Source organism: Calypte anna, chromosome 2 (genome assembly GCF_003957555.1).
Source record: "Calypte anna isolate BGI_N300 chromosome 2, bCalAnn1_v1.p, whole genome shotgun sequence".
Classification (NCBI taxonomy): Eukaryota; Metazoa; Chordata; class Aves; order Apodiformes; family Trochilidae; genus Calypte; species Calypte anna.
Genome location: NC_044245.1, coordinates 108,855,509 through 108,881,872, shown reverse-complemented (window position 1 = coordinate 108,881,872; position 26,364 = coordinate 108,855,509). Strand labels below are relative to the sequence as shown.

Here is a 26,364-nt window from a genome sequence, read left to right as displayed (position 1 = left end):
AGAAAGAAGTCTTTTTCTGTTTGTTTGGTTTGGGGTTTTTTTTGGTTTTTTATGTTTTTTGCTTTGTTTTGGGTTTTTTTGGCTGTTTGTTTTGTTTTGTTTGGTTTGGTTTGGTTTTCTCTCAGTGGAAACAAATTCTGTAAAACAATGGAGAACACAGTTCACCTGGGTGTAGTCTTGGCTGACTTTTATTCTGACATTGAGAAGGAGATTCCTTCCTCATCTGGGAATGTTGTTGGAACAGAGTAGGAAAGCTCTATTTTGACTGAAGCAAGAGAGGAATTCAGCTCTATCAAGCCACGTGTGTAACTACCACACAAGGAAGGCTCTCATTTTGCAGTGCACATCCATACTCAATTTTGTGAATGTACAAGATGCTCTTGTCACTTGGGAAACTCATGTAACACCATTGCCATATATTGCACGTCCATACTGTAATCATAATAGAGTCAAATTGGGCTATCATTTTTTCTGGAGAAAATGGAATTTTTACCAGCAATAACAAGATTAATTATTTAACACTGTCACCTTTGAGCTACTCTTTCTTTATAACTGACAATTATTTTCCATTACACCAGCCATAGCTGCTCATCTTGTTCAGAAATAAAGGCTGTCATTTTTGCCATGTTCTATCTTGGATAAAATAGTGTGACCAAAAAACCCACCATGTCATCCACTATGTCCTTTGTAGACAGTCTACATGGACGTATAGCAGATATGGGTAACAATCAAATAAAAGATGTTCAGATCAATCTCCAAATCACCTGCAACTTTGATGTGTGTCAATGACTTTTTACAAGATTAACTTATTCTAGCAGCGTTACAGAAAAGTCCAAAAGGGCAGCCATTCTTCAGCAGTTCACCAAACTCTCAGTCCCAGATTCTTGTCTCCAAAGTGACTGGCAGTGGACACTAGAGAAGAACTACTCCAAAAAAAGGCTAGATCTTGTTAGCTCTCAGCAATCAGAAGTTTTAAGAATTCCTACTCAGAAGGTGCTTCTGACTCTTAGGTGCACACACCTGATATCCTACTACCTGCTTCATCCTTTCTTATTAGCCCATTTATACTTTTGTTCTCTGTTACGTTCTTTAGTGGAGACTTCCAAATTTTAATTGATCACCATCCTGGAAAAGATTTTTGCTTGCTTTAGCTCTGCTCCCAAATAACCCATCTGGGTGTGCCCTCCTACTGACACTACCACCAACATTACAAAAAGTAAGGAATTTTATATTAAGATGATCCAAGTCAGAATAACTTAGAAACTGGTGATATTCCATTACACCAGCTAAAAGTAGAGTCCATTACACAGATATGACATCTACATTATTCCAGCTCCCCTTGGCAAATTTGCTTTTATCAGACTCTTAAAAAACCCACTCTTTCAAAACTTCCTCAGGAGGTGTTGAGAGGCAAATCCCCAGGCTTCTCTACACTAAATGCTTGTTGAATACTTGATCCTCTGGGATCCAGTTAATTTCAGATCCTTTTCTCTCCTTCCAGATTCTGACAATGACAGTAACACCTTTAGCTGCAGTTCACCCTGGAGAAACCATTACAAATGTATTTTGCTACTGGAGAAAAATCTAAATATATCAAGACCTCAGCTGGAGACCACCAACCAGCCTCTATGGTACAGGAGAATGAGGTCTTTGTAGGCACTGGCAGAGAACAAGCTCAAAGGCAATTCTATCCCACCTGATGCCTACTGTTGTGTAGTGTGATCTTCCTGGAAATGCACAAAGTCTAGAGGCATGTGTGTCTGTGGAAGAGGAGAGCAGTTTTAGGGATGTGGCTGCTCTAGGAACTGAGGAGAGATCATGTCCCAGAGCCCAGGACAGGTTACAATGGGCACTTGGCAGCTATGGCACATTAGTGTTTCTCACTTATGGAGAAGTATGGGCAGCTCACATCCTTCTCCCACCTGGTATGCCTCATCCTGCAGCTTCTGCTTCAGGTACTCCTCCATTTTCAGTTCATTCTCCAGCTGGCGGACTGAGTCATTCTCATAATTTTCATCATCTGCTCTGACATAGGGGTCTCCATCTTCTGTAACCCTGAAGACAATAATTAATAAATAGCCTCCTGAGATGAATGACATTCAGAGTCAATAAAACATCCCTTTATTGTACTCTATGAGAACTGTATGATTCTCTTAGTTTAGCCACGTGCTCTGTTTCCTGGCAGTGGAAAGCAATTCTGCCATTTCCCTTTTCCAGTGGTCTGGTATTGATTAAGTATATATACACCAAAAGTATATATTTCGTGGAAGGCATTCTGGGGGTAAAGCTCTACAACAATAAGTAACAAAAGTTTTCAGTTACTTGATACAAAGAGGTTGAACGAAAAGCAACTGCAAAGGTGCCTACGTTCTTTGATAAGAAGACTAAGGATTTAAAAATAATTTGGTTCATTGATCAATGGATTTAGTGGAAATAGGAATAGGGAATAGGACTGCAGGGCACATTAGGGAGCAGAGCTGTCTCACAGACTCCATGCTGCCTGCTTGTACCAGGCTGGATGTGAGACAGCTCACTTCTGAGAGCATCCAAAATTCTACCCTTTACTGTTCCCAGAGCTCGCTATGAATTTGTCCTCACTTGGATTTAGGCTTTTTTGGGGGGGGGTTTTTTTTGGTAACCAAATACTTGAGGGGAAGAGAAAATAGTACATGCTGCATAGTGTTTTCAACAGAAAAAGAGTGAGATTAAGCAAGCAAATGGGGCAGGTACCCACATGTCACTGCGGATGGAGCCGGTGGCAGCAGCACTGTGGATGTATCCAGGCTTCCGAGCATGGATCTGTGCAAGGAAAGCCTTCTCAGATGTTGGGGATGGAACCAGGTCATCAAAATGAGTCCGTCCAAATTCAGAATCCACATTGCTTTCTGTCTCACTGCCCACTTCTGTGAAGCAAATGGTTCCATTTAACTTTTCACAAGAGTAAGGATACTCAAATAACAGTATATTATTCTATATACATTCTCTGAGCTAAGAGTTCTCTTAACTGTGGTGGGACAGAATAGTGAAGCTTTTGCTTATCAGTGTTATTAGGTAGGATATTTTAATGAAAATACTACAGACTGCATTTTACAACAGGTCCTATGTGTTCTGTAGTGAACAAAATTTCTAAAGAGCGAAATGTTGATCCCTGTGGAGTCACAAACTTCTCAGTCTTCACGGTATCCAGCTGCACCTTTATATCCATGGCTTCCAGAACTCCTGTACTTCTGAAGCTGTTACTTAGGGAATTTTTTGTTTTCTAAAAGAATAAAAAGCCTTGAAGATACATTATACTTTTTTTTTTTTTTGGTTCATACTTTCCAACTTCCCATTTTTCAAAATGCACGTGAAATGTTAGCATGGTGACTGACTATCCACTCGTATTAGCCTCACTCACCAGAATTTAGTTCTTTTACCAAAGAAGACATAGTGTTAGTAATTGAATCTGCTGCCACCAGCAAATCATTTCTTAAGTTTCGTCTTGCACCTGAAGCAAAACACAGACAAAACACAGTGTTAATATTCCGCACAAGACAGACGTTTTCCTGCTGAAAGCAGTTCTAACCCTGCTAAAAGCTGCCATTGTGATGATTTAGGGTATCAAAGTCCTTACAAGAGACACGTGCAGAAGAGTTCTCGAAGAGTTCTCTGCAGAATGGCCTCATTTACTTATGCTGCATGCAAAAGCAGAAGCCTATTCTCATGCTTCATTTAACCATAATGCCAGATACGTGGTGATTATTCATTGCCATCAAGCTTGCATTTGTGTGGTGACACCAGCAGACCAGGCCCGGAGGATTAAATCCAGCATGAACTCATTTAAAATATCTGGGGGGAGGAGGGAAGAGATGAAGTGTTTTCTCCAAGTTCCCACAGCTCTGTTTAATGACACGATTATCTGCAGATATTTGCCAGATAATTATGGCAAATGTTGAAGAAACACACTCGACCCAATCAACAGTGATATGGATTTTTCTCCTCTGTGCCCTCTCAGTCTCTCCTGAAGCTTGTATATTCTATAAGTTACAATTAAATTTATTTTTTTTTTTAAAGAAATGAAGCACGATTACCTCCCTAAACAGCCCCACCTGCTTTAAACTCTTCTAATAATGGATCTAGAAGTGCTTCCCTGCTGAACCTGACAATATTCCCTTAATCATGAAAGATTCTTATAAGCTACATGAAATACTCCTTCCTTAGGAGAAGTCTGTGGGTAACATGTGCTAAGTCCCCAAAATCCCAAACAGAGCTCCTATTGTAGCTGAATAATCAATATATCCCACAGCATCTCTAATCTTCTAGACTGGATTATTCATAGGAATTGTCAGGATTTCTTTAAAACTAGCTGAATGTAAAGCAACACATTAAGAAACCTCCCCAAATCCTAGAGAGGTTTTTAGAATTATAGCCCTTAGCAAAAGGTTACTGGAATGTAAGTGAATTAATCTCTTACACACACACACAGAGTCAGCCAGCCAATCTTTTTCTAAAATCTTATCAATTCTGTTTCTTTGAACCATTGCAAACATGATGAAAGAGTTACAAAAAAAAAAAAAAGCACAGAAGAAACAGTGCTTTAACCATGGCTTGTCTGCATGAGGTATACATAGGCACATCTCTGCAAAATGGAGCTGCAACCACTCAGCCCACCCCTCCACTCACAAAATCGTATGTCAAGATGTGACAGGATGGCTGGATTTCAGTTCTTTGCCTTTGACCTTCCCATCTAGAGAATATGGTAAATAATAACATAAAGCTAGATATTTATCATATGCAGCATTATGATCACTTACCTTTTTATATTGCTTTTTCTCTTGAACAAAATACATTTATCTACTTAAAAAGCATTTGCCTGAGGCATTTGCTGTTGATAATAGATAGTTTATTGTCGCCACTACCTTATTTCTCCCACTTTTAGCTCTTGAAGAAACTGTACTATAACAACACAGGGGTTAGCAGTCCATATTTTTGACTGTCTTGGGTTTTTTTTCCACAGCAGAAAGAAGAAAATTGTACCTTGCCTGTTTCTTTTTCCACAGAAGATGAGCAACTATCCAGCAACCTGGTATGTTGGGACTAGGAATTATGCCTTGGTAAAACATGTTCAATGCATGAGCCAACTAGGGCTTCAGCATGAAGTTCTTGATTGCATTATGCATTCAACTTTTTTTTTTATGATACACAGACACAATTGCCATGAAAAACAAGGGGAAAAGTGCCTGAGAAGCTGAACAAGGCAAATGAAGAGGAACAAACATGGTGCCAATGAAGCAGAGGAACTCCAGGACTGCCCTCACATCTGATTTGTACTAGTGAAACAGGGCAAACTTTTATTAAAATAAAAAAAAATTACAGTGATACAAGTACTTTAGAAGAGAGTAGATTAAAAAAATAGGTATTTCTTCACCCAGTTCACAAAGACTATTTTCTTTCATATTCAACATAACCATTTCATCTGTGGCCTTTGCGATTCAAAACAGTCTAAAATTCATGATGGGAAGTTGAATGAGAAACACAGTGCAGCCCATGCCAATTTTCTGGAAACACAAAGGAAGGATTTGCCTGGATTTCCAGGCTTGATTCCTGTCTAGTCTAGCCAGATCACTTCCGAGAGACCCAAAGAAAAAGGACAACAGTCACAAGGAGTATCAAGGGACGTTCCAAAGGGACACAAGGACAAAAAAAATCCCACAATAAGCTTAGCCAATCACTGGAACAGAGGCTGTGGAAAATGCTTGTCAGGAGCCATTTGGCACTCAACTGGCTACAGTTCTGAATGATCACATCCCACTTTGAAGCTGGCTTTCTTGGAGCAAGAGGACATGGTGACTTAGAGAGTCCTTTCCACCTGAATGAATTCTGTAATTATAACATCTATTCCTAGCAAAGTCTTCATTGAAAACCAAACACACCGACAATGCTTTGCTGAAGTCAATAGCAATTCTTCTGGTTAACAGAATACTGATAAGTGGTCAGACCATCTTCCATCAAAATCCACTCTTACCAGAAAGTCCATTAAAGGGAATTATTGTCAAGTTTCTGCTTTCCTGGTCGCTTTGACAGCGAAATCTGATGGCTGACAAAGTTGATATTCAACAGCAAAACACAGTTGTTGCAGCTGGGTTTTTTTTTGTTTGTTTGTTTGTTTGGGGTTTTTTCTTTTGTTTTGGGTTTTTTTTTGTTTGTTTTTTTGTGGGTTTTTTAATTTTTTTTCTTTTTGTTTTATTGCATGCAGCCCAAGTCCACTCAGTCATAAACCAGAAGAAACAGCGATTCTTCAAACAGCTTCCAAGTACCTCAGAGAAGCTACTGATGAGACTTACTTTGTGCAAAGGCTTCCTGCACGTCTCCTCCTACTCCGGTCAGAGAATCCTGAGGTGCATGGGTTGGGGTGGAGCAGGCAGAGGCAGACCTGACGGGCATTGGAATGGGTCGGCTGATGGTGTGGCTGGGTGAGGAACGTGGGGAGCCTGCCCCTTGGGTCTGCAAAACAATCACCAAGGGTCAGACTGGGCTGTGCTCTCTCACCTGCTGTCCTGCTCACCCATCCCTTCAGTTTAAAGGCATCATGCTGTTTGTAGATGAGCTGGGTAATGTTAATTCTGCTAAAAGAGATACATACTCAATTAAGTTGTTAGCAGGCTTCTGTGTAGAAAAATAGTAAGTAGGAAAATATGAGTCAATATCTACTTCCTTGAAGCATGGGAAAATTTCAGGCAGCTATATTAAAAAAAAAACCCAACATCCAAGTTAATAAGCACCAAAGTATAGATCTTCTTTCTGCCCTCTTCCCTCTTTCCCTCCCTCAGTTCACATGCATGTCTGGCAAAACATAACCCAGACAGGCTGTGAGGAAGGGAAAGATGCTGGAATCGATGTGGCTTTCAGCCTGGACAAGAGCCTGAAACAAACTCTTCCATCAGAGTGCTGCCATGAGAGCTGATCACAGCCCTGCCCTCCACCTCCCTGCAGGAGAAGTTCACAGTACACACAACTGCTCAATCACATAAAGCCTGACACTGGCAATAAATAACATAGCTTTATGCTTTTTCTTTGGAGCTAGAGAACTATTTTAAGCCACTGTTAAATCATACACTATTAAATCGTTCTCTCTATAGGATATACTCAGGCACTCCCAAAGCACTGTGGGGATAGGGCAATATAAACTCCTGTTATGGGTTCAGGTGCTAGAAGTGAAAATGTTTTAACACCAGTCATATAAAATGTCATGCTGTTAGCACCTTGCTGTTAGTGTAATTTAGCTGAAACTCAAGCAGACTTCACAAAACAGTCATTTTTTTCACAAATGCAGCTGAGTGATACTGAGAGACTCAGTGCCCTTATCGTAGAATCACAGAATGGTTTGGGTTGGAAGGGATCTTAAAGATCATCAAGATCAAAACCCCATAGACCTATGTTTCCCACTAAGCCAGGCTGCACAAAGCCTTATCCTCTACTGTTTCAAAATCTCTGGAAAGGTGTATCCATGTCAAAAAAACCCCATGCTGGAGCCCACACCAAACTGTAGAAAGCTTTTGACTGAAAATCTGTGTTTGGCAGCTGCCAAGGATGGGGGTGGGTTCAGTGCTTGTAAAGGGGAACTGCAATCCATGCACCTGGTTGTTTCCAGTGAAAAGTAATCTGAGGGATGGTGTTTCCCTCATCCTGGCTTTGTTTTGAGAATTCAGGAGGATTTCTTAACTCTTCCCATGGCATGTGTTTTGACTCCTGTAGTGGCTACTGTTACCATCCGAGTTATTATTTATATTGGCTACGACTGAAGCCCTGATATGGTTTGGCAAATATGTTTTTAAAAAAGACAGTAACATCCCATCGAAGAAGGAGTGAAGCATTGCCCTTGAGATTTTTATGAATTTCTATCCTGGACCATAAATAACGTATCAGAATACTAAGCTACTTGTTCTTTTCTCTTATCACTCCTTTCTAAGAGACATTATCAGAGAGACATCAAGGGCAAATTAGGTTTATGTCGAATAAGCACATTACTGATGGGAGAACGGAGGATTTAATACTTATAATTTCTTTAATGATCAGTTTTAGAACATTTAAATGATGGATGAAAGGGAAATTGAATACATAAAGGCCAGATGCTCTCCTGTTTCTGGAATCCTCTGTACTCACTCCAGCAGAAATGCAGATCTCTAGTCCCCCAGGGGCAGGGCACAGACCAACCTGGAGACACACTGAGGTCCTTGGAGGTTGCACCCCCTGCACATCAGGGCTGGGATCTGGGATTTAAAGGTTCCTCCTTTCATGCCCCAATGGGGTATGTTGGATCCTCTGTGAAATAAACTTGCAAAAGAATTTCTGGTTCCCAGTTTTTTCTTGCCCTTTGTCCTCAAATCCCCTTTGCCTTTGATCTTGGTTGTGTGGAACACCAAGAGTGGAAACTCAGAGAAGACGAGAGAAAAAAAGAAATGGCCAAAATTTGCTTCTTATGGTCAAGCCACATTTATGGAGTGAAATTCAGAACAGGCATTTTATTTGCTAAAAATAACAGATTTCTGCCAGTACTTCCTTGCTGGAATTTTCCCACAAGAGAAATGTAAAAGCTGCTGCACATCAGTGCTTGTGTCTACTTTTCAGACATGACTGAGATCTTGTGTTTATGATAAACAGGGCTCTCTTATCTGTAGCTTTCAGTCTTGGAACAAACTATTTGGGAAGCACAGGGACATAAAGCATTTGGAAGTCCCCTAATCCAATAACAAACTCTCTTTCTATACTGTTTGGGCACAAATTTGTGGATGGCTTCAGCTTTTGCGTTGCACTTGGCTGCAGCTATCAATGTTCTTGTGCCTTCTAGGAAAAAATCCAAGTATTTTGTTTAACTTACCACACCCTAGTCAACGCACTAAGTATATTTTAAGTTAAACCTTGCAAGACGGGAAAAGATTTCCCACTATGAAGCTTCAAGAGTGCTTAGGATAAAACGCTTGAAATGAAAATCGGCTTTCCAGGAGCTTTAGCCCATTGCTCCCTCTGCCGGAACTGCACTGGGATGACAGATGGGACCACAGCCTCTTCAAACGACAGGGATGTGAAGAACTCATTATCCTTCCTCAAGGAAGGGCAGGAGAGAAATAGGCATTAAATGACCTGCTCATGCCAATTGAATTCCTCCAAAAATTAATTTAATCCTGTTTCTATCAACAGATCACGAAATGGCAGTTTAATGGGGATCATTTCATGGAAACTGAGAGAGCAATTCCTCAGTCATCACCTGGTATTCAGTGAGGCTGTTATTCTTGGGAGAAAAAAAAATTGTATCTCATAATAGCCTGAAAATGTGTTTTCACTTACACTCTCCAGTGGACATTATATACAATACAGAAACTTCTGCCACAGTGGAAACTTCTCTTTCAGGAATGGAAGATCTTTTAATATTGTTACCTTACACAAAGGTAATGTTTGGTCAGGTATAATTTTTTTAAGTGCAACAGATTTCTGCTCTACAGAAATTACCCAAAATGTTAGTTTTGTGACCATGAGCATTACCTAAATCTCTGCATGCTCTACCATGATCAGAATGCATCAGACTTGTGACTGTACTTCAGCTGATGAAAGCAAGAGGAAATGTTTTGTTAAATTGAAACATTTTGATTGGACTCATAAATCAGACAGCTGTCTGAAAAATGCTTTTTTTAAAAATCTATCATCTTTCCAAGATCTATTTCAATACTAGAAAGCCCCAAAACAATGGAATCTTCTAAAATTTATTATTTGTAATATAAATACTTGCCTTTTTAAATCCAGAGCCATTTAGATGCAGAGCCATTTAGAAACTACATTGTTTTCCTGAAGACTCATGGGACTGTCAGTATCAGCCCTGACTTCAAAAGATGTGCACACAATGCCCTGACTTTTTCTGGATAAAGTGGGATTTCAAACTCTTTGTCCCGGTGTAATTTAAACTCCGTTACATTTTGCCTAGAGTTCAAAAATTCTCATTACATTTGCAAAATGTTACCTATTGTAGAAATCTTCATGTTTGATGTTGGTTTAACTACATTTGGTGGTGGTTTCCAAATCTTACATGTTCTTATTTAGATGAGTGAGAAAAAAAACAGGACTTCTTGCAGCTACAACTCCCTTGTCAGAGGCCTAAAATGTTTACTTGTGAAAGTTGCTGCAAAATACTTGAAAACAATGTGTGGAAGAAGTGCAAAATATTAACTTTGGTCAAAAGAACCGGCACACATTTCAAACAAAGGGAGTAAATCACAGGAACACAATCGCATTTAGGAGTTAGTGATGCCTCCAGTTAGTCAATAACTTACTACCTGCTTCAGTTCTTCTTCCTAAGAAAAGAGGATCAGCACATGAGATTAGCCAAATTTGGAGAACAGGGTGAAAGCTACAGTCAAGATAGCTGAAGGTATATGACCAGGTTTGGTCCCACCTCAGCTCACTTTAAAACACCAGAGAAGTGCAAAGCATGCAGAAAGCTACTATTATTTCCTACCCCAAATCCTCCATGTCCAGGCTGTGCAATCACTGCAAACTGCCTCACTACTAGATGCAGCACTGCAGTTTTTCATAGATTGAATGAGAATCATCCTGTCAACTCCCAGCTCCCAAAAATCTGCTGGCAATTTGCTGCATTCTGCTGCTCAAGTGCCACCAGCTTCTGCCTATGCAGGATGCAAAGGCTCTACGGGGCGAAACTCATCCTTTGATGCAAATACATCTTGATACATGGGTTTCAGTGAAATTCTTTCTGCTTTTACCAGAGCCATATTTGGCCCAAGCTGTACTGAATTTCCATGCACTCAATTTATCTGACATTACCAACAATAAAACAGGCTCTTATGACATTCAAAACACTTTCTTTCAGTGTGAATTTCTGGTATATTCTGTCCTGAAACATGTCAAGTATATAAGGGTGAATTCTGCAAGTACAGATACTTTTTCCATTTTACCTTAGGCTATCGTAAAAACACGCCTGCTTTTTGATATAATGATTTTTAACTGAGATCCTTCATTTCATCTGTTTAACAAGGGTTTGTTTCTGTGTTTATGAAAATGACCAACTGTTGTTGGGGAAGCACCTCTAAGATCAGAGAGTTAGATGGGGTTGTCTAATGGCACATCTGACAGAACCAGCAAATGAATGAATTTAAAAGAGCAAGTAAAAACAGCTCTGTATGGTGTCAGATGGAGTAAGTAATAGTGTACAGTGACAACCTGTTTTTCTCACAGTTATTAATTATCTGGTTTTACATGTCACTTTATTTCACTTCTCATTCTTTTGTTTTGCACTTGATGTCCTCAACAGGAAAAACTGTAAAACCATCTGAAGCTGGACGACAAAATATTTTGGTTTTGGACCTTGTCAAACAGTTGACCCGGAGATTGCTAGCCTGATATCTGAAGATGCATCCAAATTCTTCTGCAAATGAGCAAAACAGAACTGTATTGTATTATGCTCTAATATTACTCAGGGGATTGTATTAATTCTTCAACAGCTTGGTGCTGTCTCTAATATTCCATCCACTTAGCAGTATGTGACAAATGACGACGTGGTCTTATTGCAGGAACAACATTATTTGGAACCCCTGAACGGGAAGGGAAACAAACCCAAGATTTACGTGTGGAAACAGTAACACTCTGAAGAATTCTGTGGTTGTGGCTCCTTGCTCTCCTCTCTCGCTTCACTCTACTAGTGTCAGGTGGGGTTCTTACCTTCAGCAGTTTCATGAGGCCTTCTAACTGAACCATGAGCTCCCTCCTGCTTTCCTGGAGAGCAGACATCCTCTGTTCCAACTCATCCTTCCGCTGTCTGAGAAACAAGCAGATCTGATCAGAGCTTACCCCTCACAGCATCAGCAGCTGTTAACTGCAGCATTTCCCCAGCCTGTCTATGATGTATTTGCCCATAGAGCACAGGAAAGCACACACAAAGTATGGATTCAGCCCCATGCTTAGAAATGGGGCTGCATGAAACCTGGGGAGCTTCCTCATACGGAGAATATTCATGGGACTGAATACAGTGATTAGGAAAAAAGACAGACACTGACACAAACCCTTCTCCAAAGAGCAAATGAGGCTCAAACAAATTTGTGTTGTATTCCCTTGTGGGAATGGTGGGCAGCTTCTGTCTTTGGATTTCTCTTGTCAATAAACTCACTAGCTGTCAGGAGGAATTTGAGACATGCCCTGAAGGACAGGAAATTACAGTGGGAGCACTGAACAGAACAAGATATGAGAGAAGCTAAGCGAGTTCAGAAATGCACAGCAATCTGCTTTTGTCTCTATTTTTTTTTTCTGAAAGCAAGAGTAAGACTATCAGTGCTGGTCTTAAGACAGTGTGAATACAGAGGTGCTCCCAGAAATGGGAACAGCTTTGATTCTCCACAGCTCCACTGCACAGGACAGGTTTGTGTGGGGTTCAGCACTTGCAATCACTAAATTGTGTGAGAGGTTCCCACATAAATGCAAAATAAAATTGTTGTTTCCTGGAAGCTATGATGTAATTAACATTATTATTGTAAAATACACACCTTAGGTGTATTTTATACATTACTGTGTTGAAAATAACATAAAAGCACTATGTCATTAGCCTGTAAAATATGACAGTTTAATCCTAAGTGAAAAAACATCAGAGTAAACAACATACACACATTTGCTATCATTAGAGAAATATCACTGTCTCTGAAAATGAGCAATTACTGATAGAAATAACCCTGATTCCTATAGGATTGCTTGTGTATGCTGCTACCTTTCACCTACGTAATAGGATCATATAGTAACACTGCCAGGTTGTACTTTTCTGAACGATTAACCTATTTTCTGCTACAAATTGCCTGTGCTGGCTTTTCTTTTCCAAGCACGTAATGGTTGGAAATGCTGTGAACTCTACAAAGTCAACTGAGTTTAAGAAACTGCTAATAAAAATAAGATACCTTATCCATGTAATTCAAAGTGACAGGTCCTAGCACAGACTTTTGCTGGGCTTTAGATTCATTCTACGGGAAGAGAGGACCTAAGCAGCATGCAAGGTACAGACCACTCCTCTGACCCTTTTCTCCAGCTATACTCCAAACCAAGTTCGTGGAAGGACTGGGCTTTTCAAACCTGTGTCCAAGACAGCACTGGTAATGTGATGTAGTGCTGTGTTCAGAACCTTATTTCAGTCACACCAGCAAGTGAAAGATGCCACAACATAATTTGCAGATTCTAGCATTTCTTAATATTATATGAAATAATTGCCCTACCACCCTAATTGCTTCAAGCCCCAAAAATCTGTGGGGGAACAGATGTAAATCAGTGCTGCTGTTTGAAGTCCTGCTGTTTTGCATATGATAAGCCTCATGACACCTTTAGTGTCTAGGAGTTTGAGGTGGTGTTGAAATTCTACAGTGAATCAAAAGCCAACCTTCTTCCTTTCAAATGGTGAACATTTTAGAACATATGCATAGTAGTACAGACCCACAGACTAAAAGTTCCTTTCTGACTCTGACACTGCATATTAAATCAAAAAGATATCATCAGCATCACTGCCATAGGGACATCCCGTGTCAGGAAATTCAAGTAAGGCTATTATGCTTTTAATATCTGCAGCAAAATTGAAAACAGGGAAAAATTAAGTAGTCTGTCTGCTAACACTGCACAGTAATTATTTTAATTTTTCTTTTTCTTTTAAGGATAATTAAGTTTATTTGTCGAATACATAAAAAGCTAATCTCCTAAACCTGCTTAAAACAGACTTCAGGCTTTATGTACAGGAGCTACATTACTGGTGTATTTTATGCAGTTTAGCCCTTTTTCGCCAGTCAGTTTCCTATGTCTTATAGAATGTCACTTGCCTGTAGATATCTAGAAGTGATTACATACTAAAATCACTCACAGAAACTTAGAAGATAGTCTGTCTTCAGATTGGAAAGCAAATATAATTATTTGTAAAACAAAATTATTTTAGTGTGGAAAACTCAATAATAAAACTATACAGTATTTGTAAAGAAAAAGAGCACAATTTCTTTCGTCATTTTCCTTTGGTTATGAATCAGACCACTAAAATATTACTTGTGAGAGAAACAGCTAAGTTGCCAAAATTGTTCTTTACTCTTCTCATGAGAGAACTGCTTTATTTGAGGGGGTAAAATTTAATCCAGCATTGTTTCACTGGACAGGAAGTGTTTACACTCTGTTTTCCGTTCACATGAAGTGCTCTGAATAGTTCTTCTTGGATTCTCTGTCAGACTCAAACCACATGAACTTCAGGACTTCCAGGGAGCCTATGGATCTGGGCCAATGACAATTGTTCTTCATCAGTGTGATATACATGGCAATTAGTATATCCATGTTGAGTATACTAATTAACATGCAGACACATCCCTATCAATGTTTTTAGCTTGGGGAGATAATTGGAGAAATAATCTTCTGAATCTTCAGCTCCCACAGATGACATTACTCCTCATGTCCCATGGGATAAAGCAGCATCATTCTGCAGCCTGGCTTTGCATGGTGAAGAGAAGTGACGTCTTCTTACAGTTCAACACAGGGGAGATTTCCAAAAGTTAAAGTCTAATTCTGGCAGTATTTTCATGTAGCTCTGCATTTATTTTAGCATAAACAAGAACGCTTTGTAGAAGCCCTTGTTCTGACAGAGCAACAATTTTCCCCATATAATTAATCGCATTTGGACGGGGCTATGGGGACTTATTCCAAATGACCTAAGGGCCTAACTCTGCAAACACTAATGCAGATGCTTAATTTAATGTAGATGAGTAATATGTGAGATTCCTCATGCATGCTGTTTAAAGCATAAGCTTAATTACTTTTAGGACTACAGCCTGCTCTGAAAATGGAGAAAAAATACACATTGTGCTATATACTCAACCCCTCCCACCCAAAAAACATAAGCCAAGCAATCTCTTCTTTTATTGCCAGAGGTTTTACTGCTGTGGACTTACCTCAGGAGCCGGAGCTCTGCAAGAAGAGTGGGATTTTGCTGTGCCTTCTCTGGTGTGGGCTGAGACGCTTGCTCATGTTCAAGTCGCAGCCTCTGGATCTCCTGTAGGATTTCTCTTGGGGAAGAGAATACAGAGAAGGCTACAAGTCAGTCATTTTCCACAAAAATAGTTCACTGGACACAGCAAGTGAAGAAAATGTGAGACTGTAAGCAGCTCTTCATCAACATGGATATAATGACCATGCTCCAAACAGCAAAATAAGCCCAGAGCACTGGAACGGATCTCTGGAGATTTTTAAAATTAACTTCTAGGATTTCATCATTAAGGGAAATATTTCTTCAAGACCCCCAAGAATCAGAGTTAATTAAGCAATACGCTTAATTAAATTGCTCTCTTCTACTTCATCCCCATGAACATTTTGAGCATCACACAAACTTCACAAAAATTGAATAATGTCCCCTCTGGAGTAACAGAGAAAATATTTTGTACTTTAAAAAAATACTTTTAGTGTAAGTAGAGGTCTGAGAGTGGTCAACAATTCATGGAGAAGCCCTTCAATACAACTTGATATGGCTGGCTTGCCAGCTCTGAAGTGTTGTTAAAAGGCTAATATAAGGCTTTGTAGTAGAAGGCTGAAACCTCTGTGGATTTTTAACCCTTCTTCACAATGTGCTGGATAGCAGACAGTCAGGAGGCAGCCTTGAAATATGAAAGACAAATCAAGACTGGAGCTGGTGGCTCATTACACGGTGACAGAAGGCAGAGTAGAGTTTCGAATAGGAAACCATCTGGGCTGGGCTGGCCTCTGCTTTAGAGTCCAGCACAAAAGCAGAGCTCTGCTGCCATACATCTCACGGCATCAGGCAGTCTGATACCCATGGCCAGACCCTCTGCTGCTAACAAACAGATGTCACTCTTTTTTGGGGTCGGCTGGCCTATTTCTCCTGGACATTCTCAGTCTCGGTCACATCCATACCCAGTGTCTCATTTGATCAGCAGCCTAACTTGCTGCAAACCTTTCTGCAAACCCCTCCCAGGCAGACTGTGTTCTGGAGAGCTTTAATCATGTTTTTCACAAATAAAAGCAAGGGAGCATAACATTACCAGTGTGACTGATCCTTTTATGATTTCATGTTACAGTGCTATAGAGGATCTGACTCAAAGTAAATCTGGTTTTGAAACAGGATAGGCTTTGTGTTTTGTTGTTTTTTTTTAAAAACTATTAACAGGGTGGCTCTGAGGATTTAAAAACCTTTGTCATATTCTGCAGACCTTTTTGTGCTTCATGCTTTTAGCAGGGGGAGGTGTATGCATGTGTAAAAGCACATTGCATGGAAGCAGGTGGTAAAAAATGTGAGGAAACCAACATACACAGTACAGACTGAATAAAACCAGACACTTGGCAGATGCTTACCGGTTTTTATTTTCAAGCTCTGCAATCAGCTGCCTTTGTTGCTTGTTTGCATCAATGGTGAAGGAGATGTCTGATGCCCCTCTTTGCTGCCCCTGCTGCTGTTGAAAAAAAGAGAAGGATGCACTGAAGGAGCAACAGCCAGTATGCACCCATGAGTTCAACACAGATCTGCTCTATGAAAACTCCTTATGCAGTACGAGGCTTGCCTAAGCTAAAAAAAGAGCATCCATGTTGTGCTCAAAGCACTGCAGCTCCCAATTGCTAGTAAAAGGGTAAGTGCTAGAGCAAATAACACTCAGTGTTTACCATCCTGTCATTCATTGCTTCTTAAGGGAGCTTCCTCTGAACCAATCACAAAAGGCAATGGCACTGCTGCAGGCAGTTGCTGTAATACAGCTCTTAATTTTCATGCTACAGACAAGAGAAATACTCTGAAGCAAAACCAAGAGTCTCTCTCCAACAAGAAGGGAGTGTGTATCCAGTGCAGTGATGCTTCCTCCTCTTGAAAGTACACTTCTACTTCCAGTTTGAAAGCTGTACTCAGTTTCCAGTTTGGTTAGGTGGCCCATTTGGCCAAGTTTTTCTATACACTCTGATAATGCTTCAGAAAACCTCTACCTCTCTTCAGGTACAGCAGAACCTTTTTTTCTCCAATAAAACAAAGCAGGAATTAAGCTATTTCTTACCAAACCAGGCACTGCTCACTACAGCTTCATTAGACTATGCTCTTTCATCATGTTCATCAGCAATACCCAAAAAAATCCTTTTCCTTGCTCACACTCCTGCATTTCAGCATTGAATCAATGACAATGCAGAGCAAGACATTTCAAGTTTCACAGAGCTATCAAAGATACCCTTTTATTTCTAAGTCCATCCTGAAAGAATCAGACATTAAGAAATACACTGCTGAGTTACTGATATGAATGTTTCTCACCATAAGAGCCCTGTGAGGCGTAACCTGAGCCCAATTTTATGATGCTGGGCACCTCCTCCTCCAGGAGGTGGCACCTTGAAGGAATGGACCCTCAGAAAGGATGAACATACAACTCAGTGCTGACCTTTGTTAATACCATCTCCAGGGAAGGGACAGTATGTTAAGACTGTACCTATCTACTATTTGTTCTGCTACAGGTTCATTTTCCTATCAATGCTCCATCCACAGGGAAGCAAACGAGGATATAAAGAAAAAGAACTGACACACGCTGGTGGAAGTCATGACTGATTTAGAAGGAAGCAGGATCTTTATTCCCATACCCTGTGTTATTAATATATTCCATTTGTTAAAAAACAGAATGAACATCAGCAAAGCTTAAAAAACTTTCTCTGTGCCCCTAATGTGGTGCCACCCTCATGCTCAGAAATATTTCTGTACACAGAAACCTTGTCTTTTCCTTTTGCCTCCTTTGTTCAAAGAGTACAGGTGGATGGCAATGAGAAATTTAGCATTTTCCTTCAAACCAGCTCTGTTTAAAAGCTACTTAAATAGCATTCCCTAACTTTCCCCCACACCATAGACACAGGTTCTATACAACAGATTTCTACCAGTTTCAGGCCAGAGACATTTTCCATTGGAAATCTTGGTCTCATAAATAATTAGTATCCTTCTGAAACAGCACCATCAGGGACAGCTTGCCTTAAATTTGAAATACTTTCACACCTCTGGAAAGGATTGATTTGGGTTGGGTTGGCAGAGCAGGAGCACACATGCAGCCCTCTGAAGCTGCAGGTAGTGTGAAATCTTCCTCGACAGGTGGCTGCACGGGGCAGCAAATTCATCTTTGCTGCCCTCACTCAGGATGAACAGGACTCAATGCTTTTACATGGAGAGCAGCACCTGATTTCACCCTTTCAATTGACCTCACAGTGTAAATCTCAGTGTGAAAATATGCTGCTGGGCATCCCGGAATGGCTGCTCTTCACTTAACCATCATTTATGCTCCTGTGTTCTATCTGGAAAAGAAGTAACTAGGCTGACCTTATTTGTGCCATTTAGGATTTTATATACTTCAATTAGGCTCCTGGTTCATTCTCTCTTATCCCTGAATATAGTAAGGGAGGTTTTAGCCTCTCATCACCTTTTATCTTGGGATACATAGAGCAGAATAATCATTGCTCTGAAATGAAAATGGGAGCTAGGGCTAATGCAGGGGGTCATTACAGCCATCTTGCTGAAGATCATTCTTTAAAATCCTCAGCACTTAGGGCCCTGGTGTCTGTAATATTTGAACTGAAGAGTGAAATGGATTCACTGCCCCATTTTTCCACTGTAGTAAATCATTAACCTTTAACCAAAACTAGTCCAGACAATATTTCTGGTCTTTCCTGAGTTCAGGATGTCAGATTCCCTTTGCTGTAATTGTTTAAATAGCACTGCATTAGTATGGGAATTCTTTGGTTTAAATGGACTGCATAAAAGTGTTATTACTGAAGTCTAACAGCATCTGATTGAAAGGATAGGGGAAAAAAATAATCCATTAATCATTAAGACTGTCAAATGTAATTTCCCTGATCTTGCCAAGCCCCTGGAACATGACAGAAAGAAAATGCCTTCCTTTAATTAAAACACTTACTGATGAAGAAGTTTCTGCTGCCAGCCTTGCTGCATACCTGGCGATCAGCTTATGTTCTTCATCCAGGCGACTTGTGCTGTCGAGCACACTGCTCAGGGTTGGAGGGGAAGGAGGGAAAACATGTTAATACATGGTAAAAATCACCACTGCTGTCATCCTGTCCACTCACACACCCTCATTACAGAATCTAGAAGCAAAATGTTGCCAGCTTAACAATGGCAGATGCTAACTGAGCAAAGAGGAGAAGTAGGAGGGTATTTGAGTAGAGTTTTGTCAGATTTGCAACAGAAAATATTATTCAGTTTTAGACAGTTCTGCAGGACACTTACTAAGGCCTCACGGACTACAGTTTGGAACTACTGATCTAGAAATTTATAATCAGACCCTTATTCTTGGTTTCTGGGTATCTGGGAGGAAGATTCCAGAGAATTACATAATGGTGCATCAATGATCCCAGACTTAGACTGACTTTAACCTGGAGCCAATTCCTGTTGCCAGGATGCAGAACTCTTCTAGCACTGACAACAAAAAATATCTGCTTTGGCAACATGCACAGAATCTCCATAGAATTACTCAGAAAGTATAAGAACTTACTGCAAATGTGCTGAATTCCTTTAAAATATTACAATATATTACTTTCTTTTAAGATACTACAATATATTACTTTTTTTTTTCTAACAATATCATAGGCAAATATTTCTCTCAGGTAAACCAGTTGCCAGCTGTCATTATTGTAAAGGAAGTAAGATGAGCAGGAAAAAGGTAATACAGTGAGAACAATTACTATTTATCAATATCTAGAAGTTTGCAGAGAGCCACCAAAACTATGACACTGACAAAAAACCCCATGAAATACAAAGAAGGCTTTGCTGACCCTGGATATTACTAGGATATAGAATCCTATATTGTGTTACTTTTTAGTATAGAGGAGAAAAAAACAGTGAAGCCCCTGAGAGGAGGTGAGAAGAATGCTTTGTGGTGTGGAATACAAGACAGGCTCTAGACAACCCCAGACAGAGGTAAGTCTGAGCTCTTTTCTTATGTCTTGACAACTGTCTGGTGCTTTGCCTGGAGGGAGCCAGGCACATGCCTCCCTACCCACTGGCTCTTCAGGGCATGCAACTGCTTGCTGGAGGATGAGCTTCACGTTTCAAAAGAGTGTGAAGAACAAGGGTTATTTGGGGCGTGGGCATCTTACTCTGATCTTTGCCAGAAATTATATGTTGAACTTAAAAAGCCTTCCGGATGAAAGTGGCACTTGTGCAAAAAGTTTGGCTTTTGATGAATTCGGCATCTTTAAAAGGAAATATTTCTCCAATATTCCTTTGTGATTTCATGTTCCCAGGTACCTCCCTCAAAGAATTACAATGTGCATCTTTTGGTTGGCTGGATTAAGTTCACTGGGATTTATAAGTTATGTCTGAAAAAGGAGTAGTGGTTGATATTTATGGATCATTAAACTGAAGGTGGGAGTAGTGAGGATTCGCTATAGATTGCTGAGGTAAGGGAAAAGAGACAAATATAATCTTTTTCTCATTCTGACAAGAAGCCTATGAGGTAACAAACATGAAGTTTAGAAAACCAGTAAAGCTATGAAAAGGCAGACCCAGAGGGCTTCTGTGTACACTAAGGTTGTGCAGCAGACTGCATATAAGACTTCTGGTGGTAGATAAACATGACTTTTTGGGTTTGGTTATCTTCAATTTATTTTGTTACACATACAACTAAATTCTGTGCTTATTCATATTCTTGAAGTGTAGCTGATTTACTTTCTGAAAAGAGCCATACTAAAGGTATTTTCTAAATTTATGAAGTTCTGCTTCCTACATACTCATGCTTACAGTCATCCTGAGAATGAAAGCAGCAAGCAACTCTTGTAGATACATAAAATTATGCAAACCAGGTAATAAGGGTTATTTTAATGACAGTATAATTAATTTTTAACTTTTCTATAATGACTAGAACATCACATCCTAACAGATGGCTGTGAAAACAGCAAGCATTCAGCATCAATTCTCTTTTTTACAGCAACGTGCAACCATATTATCCATCCTGGAAAAATAATGGATTACGGTTCCACTTGTTGGTATAACACAATCTGCAAAACAGTTCTGAGATGTGAGTTAAGCTCCAAGACAATGACTTTGCTGTATGAACCAAGCCACTGCAGCTTTTTGCCTCTTACTTGCTAGTTAATGTCTCGGATATATATTTATGTGTAGGTGGGTGCAATAAAATAGATGTATTAGAGCATAAAATTTGGTCTATGAATACAACAAATCACTGACTTCGAAGTGTTGTAAATTAAATTTCAATGTCTGAAGTAAATTTAATTCTGAAATTCACCTATTCTATGTGATTGCTAAGCACAGATGTATGCAGAGCAGCATTAGTCTCAACTGCCAAGACTTTTATATCTGAGTTGTGACTTGCCATAATTTCCTTCAGTTTTACTTCAGCAACTTCACAGACAATGATACAGTGAAATACACACAAGTTTTAAATATTATGAATATGTGTGCAGAATTTAGGACCCTCAAGAGAATGATTCAGGCATCCTTTTGAAAGAAACCGAATGTTTTGCATACAGATATCCTCTGATGATCTTTCTTTTCTAAAAAAAAAAAAAAAAGAAACAATCCTTTAATACTGCTTCTCCATTACTGACCATTTCTTCGAGGCCTTTATAATTATTGGAAATAATTGATCTGGTAGAATTATTATCATTCAGAAGTAGAATGAATATCCAGTATTATGACCTGAGCAAGAGGACTTCTTTTTTAGGCTTCAGTTGATCTGTGTAATATTCTATAGTCTAAAGGAGATCTATAAAAAAGGGATCTCAAAACTGCAGGCAAAAGGATGAAAGCATTAGCTGGAGGATCTATGCTATTTCTTAGGCTTTAGATGTGCAAAGTCAGCCTGTTCTGCAGTAGGCACCCTGCAACAGATAATACAGATGTCCCCTGATGGTCTTAAAATTACATCACCAGTGGTTAGAAAAGCCTCAGAAATGCCCATCTCTCATGATTTTTTTTTATTTCAGTAGAGGCATCTTTGTGGTCTTCACGACATGCTCTATACCTACAAATTTTCACTTCATAAAAAATATACTACAGAAAACACCGACAGATTAAAGGGAAGGTTTCTTAGCCTCAGGGCTATAATAACAATGCCCTAACAGCAACCCACCAAATGTATTCTGAGGGTTATTTATCTGTGACACTTTCAAGACTGTCCTGGTTTTAAGGCACTTTAAACTGAGATGCATCCTCTGTGCCCTCTGCTATTGTTAAGCTACCATTTACTTTAGAATCATGAAGATTTTACCATCAAAAGGTTAATAACACTTGGGGATGTGGGTTTACTGATGTAAACTAACTCCATTCAGAGGAGCCACGCATCTTTACATTTGTTATATCTATTAATATATTATTATTATTAACATAATATGTCTATTATATTTCTCTGTAATCCGTGGGTTGCTAAACTTTTTCCCTTTTTCAAGGGAAGATTAGACAAGTTTTCCTACCTAGAGTTAGTTGTTGTGCACACTCCCTTAAGAAACATTTTTAAAAACACCATAGAATAACATACTACAGAAATATGACTCACTACAGTATTATACAGCAGAATATTAAAAAATCAGAAAATAACTTGCTAAAGAATGAGAATATAATACATCTTATTTTCTACTGCACCTGAAAAGAAAAAAGACTGAAATATAAAAAAATAAACTAAGTAAAGTATCTACATGAATGAAATGAAAATTATTTGCACTTAAAAGTTGTTTTAAGAGCTGTTGTTAAGAGCTGAGCTGGCCAGCTGCAGTCTCCCCTAAATCATAGAATCATAGAATCATAGAATTGGCTGGGTTGGAAGGGACCTCAGAGATCATTGAGTCCAACCCTTTTACCACGGTTGCGGTTGCTAGACCATGGCACTGAGTGCCACATCCAGTCTCTTTTTAAATATCTCCAGGGATGGAGAATCCACTACTTCCCTGGGCAGCCCATTCCAATGCTTGATCACTCTCTCCGTAAAGAAATTCTTTCTAATATCTAACCTAAATTTCCCCTGGCACAACTTAAGACCATGCCCTCTTGTCTTGTTGAAAGTCGTCTGGCAAAAGAGACCAATGTCCACCCGGTTACAACCTCCTTTCAGGGAGTTGTAGACAGCGATGAGGTCTCCCCTGAGCCTCCTCTTCTCCAGGCTGAACAGCCCCAGCTCCCTCAGCCTCTCCTCACAGGGTCTGTGCTCGAGTCCCTTCACCAGCCTGGTTGCCCTCCTTTGGACCTGCTCCAGGACCTCGATATCCTTCCTGAACTGAGGTGCCCAGAACTGGGCACAGTACTCGAGGTGTGGCCTCACCAGCGCTGAGTACAGGGGCAGAATCAGTTCCTTGGACCTGCTGGCGACGCTGTTCTGGATACAGGCCAGGATGCCATTGGCTTTCTTGGCCACCTGGGCACACTGCTGGCTCATGTTCAGCTTCCAAAGTGACATCAGAAGTGACTTGATTATGGTTGACACCTGCTTTTGGGTTACCAAATCTTTTTAACCTGCAGGGTGAGATAACTGGACCTCAGCACTATCCTACCACAGCTGTGTGGGCTTTGTGCAAGCTGCATCCAGTGACTCTGGGACATGGGCAGAAGGAGCTCACATTTCCTGAAGATGCCACCTCCGTGTAGCAGCTGAGCTTCACCTACCTCCCCTGGCAACTGGTTTCACACAGGAGCTTCAGAACTGTGTTTTCTTCTTGTCTTCACCTAAATATAACCATACACTTTTTCTTCTACCAGTCTCATTGCCACAAAGCATTAAATGGAAATGCAGCACGGTTTGATGTGTGACTATGACTGCTACTCCCCTCAGTTATGTTTCTGTCAAATTCTAATTAGTATCTGATGAAAAAAATGGAGATTGTTTCTCATTGAGGATGCTGTGACTGCAGTGATTTAATAATGTCAGTAATCAGATGTTATGTACTACACTTCGCATCAGCTATTCAGATAATTAAGGGCATTATCAGCCACTCTCCATCCATCCCTCAAAATTAAATTTGAAGGATGTTATGGCACATGATTTCTATGTCTGCTTTAGGATACAAATGTACTATGACTTAGTGAGGGTAGCTCAAAAACTTGAAGCAACAGGGTGGATACATACATAAAATTTAGAGGATGAAGATGGTAAAGATGAAGCTAAGCACTTGCAAGTGGCAATAACTGTTGGTCCTCATTGAAACTAACCAAATTACAGACATAGGATCCAAATTTCATGCCTGGCACACCAGCCTAGCACCAAAATTAACTCTAAAACATGTTCATTCTTTGCTCACTTCCTGTCACTCACTCATGGTAGGCAGGGTAACATTTCCTTCTCCCTGTCCAGTGGGACAGAGTGGTAGCATATGGATGTCCTCAGTCACAGGTGGGCACTGACTGGTCTTCACAAATGCCCCAACAACTTATTTTCACAGCCACAGTGTAAACACTAGCCAAGAAGTCTGCTTTCTCCAAGTGCTTCTCCAGGAATTAAATTCTATTTCACAACGTTTTTGTTTTGAAAAAATGGTTTTAATTTTCCTCAAAACTAGTTTGCACTTTTTTCCCCCCCTGGCACATCCCAGTGGGCTACAGAGCAGAGAAGCAGATTCAGGACTATGAAGGCAGACTTTTTTTCTACTGGGCATGGCAAATTGCCCCCATTTTCAACTGGAGCTACACATGGAAGTGTAAGAATGCAGAGAACCAAATGCATTCACCCTCCCAAATGATGTTGCTGATTGCCTTCTCTACATATAAGTAGTAAACTGAGAGCTCCTACTAACCTGGGAAACACTTTGCAACAGCAATACAGGAAACTGAAGAGTTTGTTAGAAGCAAAAGAAACCTCACAAGCATAGTTTTGCTAGCAACACTGTACAGTTTTCTTTTCTGAGCCACATTTTCTAGGGCCATATACTACTCAGGTCTCCACCTTGCTGGTACAGAGCTGCAGAGTCTGATATTTTGTTGTACTTGGAGAGATGATCCAGAGCCACATTCCAGCTCTCTGGAGTGGAGTGGTGTGCTGTGATGCCACCATCCATGAGTGGATGAGAGAGAGAGGAGACAAAGCTCTGTATCTGCTCCAGCAGAGACAGTGAACTATGTTCCAGATAGCTGTTAAAAACTGTAATACTTGAATCTGGATGAAAGATACAGGCAAATTTATATTGATGATTGAAACAATGCAGGAAATCAGCCAGATTTAAAAACTGAATTTAATTCAGTAAAAACTGAAATTAATTCCTTCACTAGGTTAGTAAGCAAATTCCTATTATTACTATTGCCACTGCTTACATATTTTCACCATTCCTTACTTACAAGGCAAGGAGAAGCTACAAATTATGCATCACCTCAAAATTATTACCTGGAAACGTGGACTTTCTACTCAGTGTTGTATGAAAGATTTCTGTACCACCGCCAAATCCCGCACTGATGAAATCGTGGAATTCCACTCAATTTGTGTTGCCATACCTTGCCAAGCAGTTGTTTGACAACACCTTGCTACTCAACATCACTAAAGAGAATAACAGCCATAACCCACCAACTCTGGGAAGAGATACCTCGTGTTTATTTTCATTCCCTTTAAGGTTAGTGTCCATAAAGAGCTGCTTCAGCTTGTAGCCAGGAGGAAAACCATGAGAGCATCTGGCTCCTATGCCCCTTTCCTGGGTTCCCCAAAGGTGCCAAACCTGCACTAACCGTGTGGGGTTGCTCTGCAGCATGTTGACATACAACCCGATGAGTACATGTTCATCAGCCAGCCTGTCTGCAACATCGAGGCTGTACTGTAACCTGGAATGGGGTCAGGGGGAAAAGGGGTTGCAGTCCGGACAGACAGAGGGAAATAAACAGAGAAAGCAGGAGCAAGTGAGATTGTGAAATGGGAATTTAGGAATTAATACTTAAGTGTTCTTAGAAAACAAAAACAAGAACAAACCCAAAAAGAAGTGTGGAAATTATTTTGTTATTATTGTAATTTATATGTTAAGTATTTAATGGCTGAGGGGAGTAGAATCCCACTCAATTACAGAGCAAGCCTGAGAAATTAGTGAGATGCCAGACTGGGCCAGGGACTGGAGTTGTACAGTACCATTTATTTCAAGATACAGCAGATTGTCAGGTCAGCACTATTTATCTTAATATATGATGTATTGCATATATATATTAAATAAACAGATGTTACACACATGATCAACATACTGAAATCACAAGTCTGATTTCCTTGGAAGTGTGGGGTCAAGACTCATGCATCCAGGCATACATAAAAATACTTAAACATGACCTACTTAGCTCACTGTGTTAATTGGTTATCTGAATTTTCTCAGGAAAGATTTTATAGAACACAAAACAAGTGGGAGGAAGAGAGGATAAGGTTTTAGTTTAGC

General features: G+C 40.0%; 1 protein-coding gene across 3 annotated transcripts in view; it reads right to left on the bottom strand.

Moving 5' to 3' along the window:
• DTNA (dystrobrevin alpha) overlaps positions 1-26,364 on the bottom strand; it is a 182,392-nt gene that overhangs the window by 12,130 nt on the left and 143,898 nt on the right. For 2 of the 3 annotated variants that reach the window (XM_030446270.1, XM_030446271.1), the window contains exons 12-21: positions 25,679-25,771; positions 18,921-19,008; positions 16,351-16,448; positions 14,937-15,050; positions 11,707-11,803; positions 10,302-10,322; positions 6,324-6,483; positions 3,398-3,487; positions 2,735-2,903; positions 1,923-2,055 (exon numbers count right to left, since the gene is read on the bottom strand). In XM_030446270.1, the coding sequence (XP_030302130.1) occupies positions 1,923-2,055; positions 2,735-2,903; positions 3,398-3,487; positions 6,324-6,483; positions 10,302-10,322; positions 11,707-11,803; positions 14,937-15,050; positions 16,351-16,448; positions 18,921-19,008; positions 25,679-25,771 (1,063 nt within the window). The remainder of the gene's footprint in view (positions 1-1,922; positions 2,056-2,734; positions 2,904-3,397; positions 3,488-6,323; positions 6,484-10,301; positions 10,323-11,706; positions 11,804-14,936; positions 15,051-16,350; positions 16,449-18,920; positions 19,009-25,678; positions 25,772-26,364) is intronic. The other variant, XM_030446272.1, reaches the window with a different exon arrangement.